The 9865-nt window shown below is 35.4% G+C and overlaps 1 protein-coding gene across 1 annotated transcript in view; it reads right to left on the bottom strand.

Annotated features, from left to right (window-relative positions):
• LOC107712652 (ephrin type-B receptor 2-like) overlaps positions 1–9865 on the bottom strand; it is a 42531-nt gene that overhangs the window by 16619 nt on the left and 16047 nt on the right. The window contains exon 2 of the mRNA XM_016517961.1: positions 2000–2155. Coding sequence (XP_016373447.1) covers positions 2000–2155 — 156 coding nt within the window. The remainder of the gene's footprint in view (positions 1–1999; positions 2156–9865) is intronic.

Below are 9865 nucleotides of genomic sequence, written 5' to 3'. Positions count from 1 at the left end.
TAAAGCTGCCTTAAAACTGTGCATGCATGTTTAAGAACATGTCTCTGAAATGCAGTGGTTTTCAAAACTGTCCTGGAGCAGCCCAGCACTGTCTCCCTCATCTAACACACACGATTCAACTCGTCAGCTCATTAGCAGAGACTTTAAGACCGGAATACGATGCGTGGCAGATCTGCATCATGGTCAACAGTGGCAGCTCTTAAAGCAGCCAAAATAACCCAGCTGCTGTGAACAAAAGAAAAAAAAGAAAGAGGAAATAAATAACTTTTGTAGCTTTAAGGATTCATTTATATTTAAATTAGAATTTAGTGTTTGATAACTTTATTCAATTTCTGTATATTTCCTACTTGCTGAAGGGCACAGGTAGCTATTTTTTAATCGATTGACAGCACTAGTTAAAATTATTATTACTATTATTATTTTTTTTAAATTATTTTATTATTTATTTTATTATAAAAAAAAAAAAAACGGTTACACTTTATTTTAAGGTGTCCTTGTTCCAGTGTAATTATACATATGTAACAAGGACACCTTAAAATAAAGTGTTACCAAATAAACTTATGCTAGATAAGTTGATAATTATTTTCATGTTATATATTATAAGTAGGGCTGGGTTTTGACACAAATTTCACGATTCGATTCGATTCTCATTCACAAGCTTTCGATTCGATTCGATTCAATGTCGATTATTTTGGATATATATCAGGTACAGTACTTGCCAAATTTTCAAGGAAAAGAAATCTCTCAACTAATGCTGTAAAATATACATGAGAGTCAGTTGGTACTACATTACTATAATATTGAAGGTTAAATTTGACTGATTTGTAAGCTATAGAATACAACTGTTAAAATTACACAATTAAGTTTTTAAAATAATAAAGTTACAATTACATAATAATATTTCTACTTCAATTTGTTTGGTTTTTTAAATATACAAATTTAAATGGTGGCTGTCATAAAAAAATTGATGGATTTATTCCAACATAAATTAAACATAAGAACAGTAAAAATGATAATGAATATGTTATATGGTGCATATATTTAGCAAAATACCCCTCTGTACAAGTTTATTTTTCTGGCTGACTAATGAGTTTATGGTCACCGAATATGTTTGTTTCTGAGGTAAATGTGACGTTACGTGACATTGTTTACAAGACTTTATATTGAAGTATTTGCGCGGCTGAACCTCTGACTGAGCGATTACATGAGACAGGATACAGATTGTAAAGTTGTACTCTTTCTTTTAACTTACCTTTGGACGTTTAGTCACGTTTATTTTGTGCCAAACCTGAGACTTTTTCATATTAAAAGCACTAAAGCACAATGCTTATTGCGATTTATTGGATGGGAAGTGTCCTTCAATGTTCCGTCCATTAACTGAAAACAGGCTACACTAATTGATTCTTGGGATTTAAGAATCAATATCGTTCCGTAAAAAAGAGAATCGATTAATATCGAGATATCGATATTTTTTTACCCAGCCCTAATTATAATCTATACATTTTTGAATATTAAAATTCTATATTTTTATGTAAAAAATAAAATTAATCTATTTAAATGTTACAGTTGAATTACAACATACCGCATGAAAAAATTATAAGCATTTTGAGATTTACAATTAAACTACTATTTTTTTTTTAAGATTAACTTTGAGTGTTAGATGATGGCAAAGGCAAACTAAATGTAAAAATATAGTAAATAAGCTACACAATTAAATACTGGAGAAATGAAAATAATAGAGAAATGAAAATAAAATCTAATTATCAGTAAGTACTCATGATTTAAAAAAAAAAAAAACTATTAATATCAGCTGATAACCAATATGGAACATCATGCATCTTACCACCTGTACTGAGAAAATCCTATTTTGAAGGCTACTTTGAAGATAATCAAAATTGACTAGGTGTTTGTGTGGACCACATCAAAGCCTGTCTGGTTTTCAAAAAAGAGAGTCAAAACCACCATAAATGACATAAAATAGCATAAGAGAATGACATACTGGTACAGGGCATCTGTAGAGGGTCAGAGTCTGCACGGTAGTATCCACTGCGGCACACACAGTTGGTTGCACCCACACTGGTGGTACGGCTGTTGATGGGACACTGGAGACATTGCTGGTCCCCTTGAGATGCTTTGAAGGAGCCAGATGGACATGCTGCATTAAGAAAAGTAGAGACAAACTATAGTCAATGGTAAATCAGAATAAGCAAGTCATTCATTTAGGAATTGATTTGATGAGCTTGTTTTAAGATGCATCTCACATACATACTGTAAATGTCTGGAGCACATTATCATCACTCTCACTCTCATTAATGTCTCCCCACATTAAGCACATTTTCTTATAAAACAGCCATCTTTATATTTCTGTTTGGAACCAAAAGGAAATGTAGGAAGTGAAAGCCCTCATAATGCATTCTGATGGGCCTCCAGTGCAGTTCTGAAGCTTGGTCTCGCACTGACAATCTTTTGTTTGGCATACAAAGAGCCGAATGGCACTCAGATATATCTGTGGAATAAACTTACAAAGACCTTGTAAAATCACAGCACAGTTTTTCCCTGCTGCCTAGTTTTACTGAAAACAAAATGCAAATGTGCTTGTGCTATTCAGAATAATTTTTTTAAATGAAGAATTTAATTACTTTTTGAAATCTTCATTTTAATATGGTCTGAACTGGATATTTAGGCGTTGATTTTGATTTTTTTATTTGCTTCACAAAGAATCTGTCTTGGCCAAAAAAAAAAAAAAGATGTTTACATGACCAACTTTTTAACTTTCAAATCAGGAAATACAGGCCAGCCACCTACCCTTGAAATAATAAAAAAAAGTAGCAGTAAAGGAATAACAGCAGTTTTAAAAGATGTTCTCAAAATGTGAGTAATGTGACAATCTGCCTGCATTGAGAGTATGACGGGGAGCAGCAAGCAGCTAGTGCGTGAAATTATGATCACAACCGTTCTTGCAGACTGATTTGCTGAAAGTATTAAAATAGAAAACATTAAGTCTATTATATCTTGAAAGCAACTTTGAAATAATACATATTATGAAAAGTGATATTTAAATAAACAATAATAGCAAAAAAACTGATTTCTTTCCCTTCAGTGTCATCCTGTTGAGAATCACAAGAAGGTAGCTAAAAGGATCATTTGGATCACGTTTCAGCTGTTTTTGTCCATATTAAGAAAGTCAATAAAGTCCAAAACATTCAAGCTCTAAAAAGGACATAAAGGATTCATGAAATTAATCCATATGACTGATATATCAAACATCATCTAATGTCTGGCCTCACTGATTCTCACATTACATGCCCAAGAACATGATGTTAGCGTCACCATATTTAATGGTCTATGTACACTACCATTCAAAAGTCGGTAAGATTTAAAAATGTAATTTATTCCTGTGATGGAAAAGCTGAATTTTCAGCAGCCATTACTCCAGTCTTCAGTGTCACATGATCCTTCAGAAATCATTCTTATATGCTGATTTTTTTGCTCAAGAAACATTTATTAATGTTGAACAGTTGTGCTGCTTACTATTTTTTTGGAAACTGTGATACCTGTACATTTTGTTCAGCGTATCATCAGTGTAAATGACAGATTTTAAATTTTTGGGTGAACTATCCCTTTAATTGTAAGTTATTGGTCCTAGCAGCTGAAACTGATATATTTACATTTTTAGTGAAGAGTCAAGACATACTTTGTGAAACTGGGACTCTCTGGTGAACTGGGACGTTACCATATTTATAACTTTTAATATACGGTATATTAAAAAATGAAGACTACACCATCCAGTCATGTGACTGCAGAATGATATGTTAAATTCACGCAGCATTTTGACAAAACTGAAACTCACACTATTTCCCAGTCACAGACTGCAAGACAGACAGCATCCTTTATTTGCTCACACCAAATTGGTCAACAGCTGCCAAGTCTGCCTGTCGGCCTAAATAACCTCAATGCTCATAATAATACAAACGTTTGTACCACACAGAAATAGACCACTGACACCGACTAGAAATAAATCAAAGATCGAGGGTAAATGTAATACGTGTCACATATCATCTGCAGGTGCAAAGCAATCAACACTTACCAAGAGCAAAGTGTGTTCTAGGAAGTACAATGAAACTCATTCTATTAGCCTAATACCCCAAATGGCTTTGACAGTAAAACATTACTCTTGGCTGGCGCTCTCAGCCTATGATTGATGACAGAACATTCTCTTTCTGCCAGAAGGAATATAAGGCTTCCACGCTCACACATCAGAGTGAGTTAGAGTGGTGGACGCAGTGAATGAGGTGTTGGTTACCACTGAATGAGGCGAAGTGGGTGTGAGTGACAGTGTACAGAAGTGGAATTAAATCTGTGGTACCACAGGGCTCCACAATAGAGCCTGTCCCGTGTGAGAGGGAGAGCGACAGCAGAACAATATCCCGCCGACATTAGATGTGTGCGCTGTGTACTGTACATGACTGGAGTATTTAAGTAGGTGCTAATGGAATTCTGGGAGAAATTGATTAAAGACCTTTGTGTCACTGCACATTTTTTTTAATAATCTTACATATCTGTTTATCTTCATTCCTATGAGCAGTTGTGCTTTTTTATGAGGCACATTTTACAACAGGGAAAATCACAGTAAACACTTTATTGCCTCAGTATCCTTTGGTGAAAGACATTTTCTTGCCTCTTAAACACAAACTCACTAATTTAAAAGTGTGTAACTTTGTCAATGTTAAAATACTTTCTTCCTCTTTTTCCTACTTTCTTTTCTTTCTACTTCTTCGTCTGAAAATGCAGAGAGAGCTATAAGCAAGACGTTTGTAGGTAGATTCTCTCAAAAAATGTAAAAACCGTGGGTCTGTTTGTTTGAGAATACAGACCAGCCCAATATACTTCATCCAATGGCATGAGTTTGGGGGTGGGGCAGTCTGTTTGGCTGACCAATGGAAGATGAGGGGAGTGTTTGGGAAACCTGTTTGGAAACCAGTCATTTTTGGAGTCATTCCGTTTGGAGATGCTTATTACAAGTCGTGAGTGGTGGTGATTTTGATTCAGTAAACAAATCTTTGTAATGATTGTGTTAAAGGGATAGTTCACCCCAAAATGAAAAGTACCCCATGATTTACGCACCCTCAAGCCATCCTAGTGTATATGACTTTCTTCTTTCAGACGAATACAGCTGGAGTCTAGCTTCCGCTAACTTTGTACGTGCGTTCACAAGAGAGTGGCGTTTCAGCGGATGACGTAGGTCTAGCTTAAGCTCTGGTGAGAAGTGACAAACGCGGAAGCGCAGAGGAGAGAGTAAAATGGATGCTTTTATGATGGATGGATGCACTTTATTTTGCTTAAAAATCTCGACCACCATTCACTGCTATAATAAAGCTTGGAAGAGCCAGGACATTTTTTTTTAAATAACTCCGACTGTATTCGTATGGAAGATGAAAGTCATAGACACCTAGGATGGCTTGAGGGTGAGTAAATCATGGGGTTATTTTAATTTTTGGGTGAACTATCCCTTTAAGTGAGCCTTAAGGTGCACTCACATTTTCCAGTCATTTCAATAGGTACCCGCAGAATCAGGAATTTAGCGCATACGTGAAGCATTTTCATGGGAATTTTATGCTGAACTTTGTGACCGCTCCTTTAGATTACATCATTGCCAGTAGGTGGTGACTTATTGAGTTTTATTGACTCATTAAATAAACAACTGACTTACCAGAATTGTTAAAAAACACAGAATCATTCACATAAGAGTGTCTTATCCTTTATTAAAAGGATGGTTACATGGATTTATCTATTGAAAAAGACAAAAATAGCCTAAGTTAATTGGGTTTCAAAAATATTCTTGCATCATTTACTTTGTGAATCAGCATCAATCATTTTTACACATTAAATAACTAGGATAAGTCTTCCGCCTAAGATTGACTCATTTTGCACTGAATGAACAACATGCCCCCTTTCATTCGGCCGATTCTCATTCACAAATGTCCCAATTCGAATCTTGGTTAAACTCGATAACGCCAACTCATTCACCAACAACATGTCCTAATCTGTTCATTTAGCTTACTAACGAGATGTCCTAGTTTGTTCAGTGTTTCCACTCAGAGTCTCGTTCAGACTCGAAACATAGACTCATTTAGTGCTTTTGCTCAGGAGGTCCAACCAATGAAATGGTCTTTCACAGTCCACACTCAAATACTACTGGCTCATGCTATAGTCAGTCTTTGAGGGTAGGAAAAACCACCAAAGTAGTCACACGTTTAAAAAGGAGAGACCTATGAGTCAGTGCATGGTGACTAAATGAGAACGATTCGTTTACTTAAAATGATTCATTCACAAAACACAGAAACATCAATAGTTCTGTAACTCAATCGACAATAAATGTCTTCAAAACATGACAACTAAAGCCACAGCTAAATGCCACTGAGTTGCAATGACTAAAGTACAAGTAAGCTGTATTTTGAAGCTTTTATGGTAAAAGCTTTTTGCATCTCCATCAATCAGTAGGATGAATCAAGCTTATACTATACGACTCCATCTTCAGACATTTGGTCGCTTTATAAACAAGCTGCTCAGCTCAAAAACCACAGCCTGAGATCACAGCGGTTGACAGTGAGGAAATTAAATCCGCAGGAAAGAAAAAGGTCCATTCTTTCTCAGACAATGCAGAGACTGACATCACGGGTCTTTTTCATTGACAGACATAATTTCATGCAGTATAAGATATGGATGCAGTCTTTTGTAAGCCCTCTCCAACAATTTTCTTGGCCAACTTGAGGCCACAGATGTGTCTGTAACCCTACTTGGCAAAGCAGGTGGTTGGAGAGACATTAATATCCATTAGAGGTGCCGTGTCAAGCTGCTGAACTCATCTCAGGATTCACACAGGGGAGTTCACTTGTTTAAGGGGGGTGAAGGACTGAACTCATCTGTGTTATACTGCCTGTCATCTCCATATCAAGGTGAATGAAGAATTTAAGGAGTTACTAAGGTAATTTTTCCTTGAGCATCCATGTTTCATGAAGCCTTCAAAAGCAGTAGCATCATTTGTGTTCGAGGAGCTTACTCTCCAATGAAACACAAATTTTCCTATTATATACAATCAACAGACAACTCAGTCCTGTACTTCAATTTGTTTAGGATTTCAAACTTGCTAAGTAAAAAGAATAAAATTGTGAAATAATGCACTTTTATACAAAACCAATTTTTACGTTACAAACTGCAAAAAATATATTTTTCGGAAACCCATATGACCTGCTCTTTAAAACTTACTGTGTCACACATTTTATGTTGACTGTCCTGAACATACATTTAGCAAAAAATAAAGAAATAAAAATAAAATAACTAAATAATCATATTTTCAATGCCTCCTAGCAACCTCCTCACTGTCACACTACAGGAACCTGAAATATCAGCACAGTGAAGGTACGGTCACAAGCAGCCAGACAGCATATGATGAGCTGGAGTGGAACGGCTACGCAGAGCACAACTGTCAGTAAACACACTATGAAGAGCTCATCTCAAGAATGTATAAACAATCCCCACAGTGACCCTCCACTGATGCCTCTAGATGCCTGTTAACACTTAGCAGGAAGTCCACCAAAAATCAATTACACCCACTAATAGATTCTTTTATTTGCACATGCTGTTTGTGTTTTTGCACCCAATACAGTAAATGAATAATGAAAAAGTAACATGACAAACATGCCCAAAAACTTGAGGAAAACATTTTCTATGTCAAAACACCACATTTTGCAGACATTTTGCAGAGTGCTGGGTTGCAGAAATACCTCAACTGGCTCTTAAAACATCAGAATGTGCACTTTACGTCTGGATATATGCCCAGTTATGATGCTCTTCTAATGATCATCATTTTATGAATTAATGCTGTCCAGATGAATAGGAACTGCACAAACATTTATTTAAACAAAATGCTGTGGGTGGCAATAGTGAAGCACTAATTTAACCAGGCAAATTATTTTGTGCTGACTTTTGTGACTAAGGTAATTGTTTGTGGATTACTTGTGGATTAAAGTTGAGATGCATTATTTGATCTTATTTTTCACACAAAAAAAACATCAAAACCACTTTAAAACTACGATATTTTTTAAGATATTAATTATATATATTAAGGCTGCACAATTAATCAAATTTCTAATCGCGATTACAATTACGGATGCCACAATTACATAATCGTTCACAGCGGAAACTAATCGTTCAAAGTCCACTTATGTTATTCTGCACGCTTAAGCTATGTTTTTTTTTTGTTTGCAAAAAATTGTGCGTTTAACAAAATACAATTGGGTCTTAATATTTTGTTCTATTTCTTCCAAGGTTAATTTCTCAAGAAAATGTGTTCATAGCATGATCTGCTATGTTTGGTCTAGAAATTCGCAAGTGCATATGTCTAACATATGTACAACAGCATATGTCTTCATAAAAAGTCAAGACGCAACAGCTTGAGCAAGTTGAAGACTAATGCACTTAGAGCTTCTTATAACACTGAAGTCACTGAAGTCTCATACTGTACATTCTTACAGAACAATGACAACAGCTGTAGCATGTTTTAGCTCACACCAACATCTTGTTTTCATCCTCAGACATGGTCATTAATTCCCACCGTTGTGTGAGGGAACTCTCCCAGACTTTCATCACCACGGCTGAGCGCAACAGAAGATTGAGATTAATCTTGAATTCTTATGAGACGCCCGGGATTACCCAGCAGGACAGGACGGAGCCTGGGAGGCACCAGGACAGGAATCCAGCCCCTCTGTATCCAGAGAGCCAACATGGCCAAACAGCACCCAAACTAGTCGTGTAATCGAGGGGCACCTGGCCAAGACACATGCTTGAGAGATCTGAACATACACCACAAGAATAAAGCAAAGAAAGCTCTAGAGAGTAAAGTCATTTACAGTCTCTTTCATGCCTTATCATCACTAATGTCTGGAATCTGAATAATTATGGGCCACAGCCGGACTGAGTTGAAGGACATTTAGGGTGTACAGTCCAGAGTGAAAAAACAACTCCTTAAAATACTGACAGGCTCATTTAAATAACAAAAACTGATCTTTTTTGTTGTGTCTGTGGAAAATGTGTTCTGGCCACAACATTAAACACTCACTAGACTGTGTTGGATTTAAATGAGAAGGAGTCTAATTTTTTGGAGTGACAAATGTCAACATGATCTTATTAGTAATCATATGTAATTGTATGTAAAGTGTTTTAGAACACTTGCATTTTTGTATAAACATTGAAATTAACATTAAGAAAGTACTGACAGCATCTAAAATGTAACAAGTTTACTTGTATAAATTAATGTAACACATTTACATATAAATACATTAAAAGATAAACCGTTTTGAAAGAAGTCTTTTATACTTAATGCTGTTTATTTGATCAAAAAATACAGTAAAAACAGTAATATTGTGAAATATTAAACATTTAAAATAACAGTTTTCTATTTTTAAAAGTAGGCAAATGTATTCCTATAATGCAAAGCTGAATTTTCAGCATCATTACTCCAGTCTTCAGTGTCACATTTTCAGAAATCATTCTAATATGCTGATTTTGTGCTCAATTGTATGAATAAATAGAAAGTTCAAATGAACTGCATTTATTTGAAATAGCAATCTTTTGTAACATTCTAAAAGTCTTTAGGCAAGGCAAAGCAAGGCAAGGCAAGTTTATTTGTATAGCACATTATCAGCATATTAGAATGATTTCTGAAGGATCATGTGAAACTGAAAACTGGAGTAATGAAAATTCAGCTTTGCTATCACAGGAATAAATGACATGACACAGAAAATAGTTATTTTAAAAAGGGGTCATATGATGCTGCTAAAAAGAACAGTATTTTGTGTATTTGGTG

This window comes from Sinocyclocheilus rhinocerous, unplaced genomic scaffold (genome assembly GCF_001515625.1).
Source record: "Sinocyclocheilus rhinocerous isolate Xijiao unplaced genomic scaffold, SAMN03320098_v1.1 scaffold418, whole genome shotgun sequence".
Taxonomy (NCBI): Eukaryota; Metazoa; Chordata; class Actinopteri; order Cypriniformes; family Cyprinidae; genus Sinocyclocheilus; species Sinocyclocheilus rhinocerous.
Note: the sequence above shows the minus strand (reverse complement) of the source record. Positions and strands in the feature narration are given on the sequence as shown.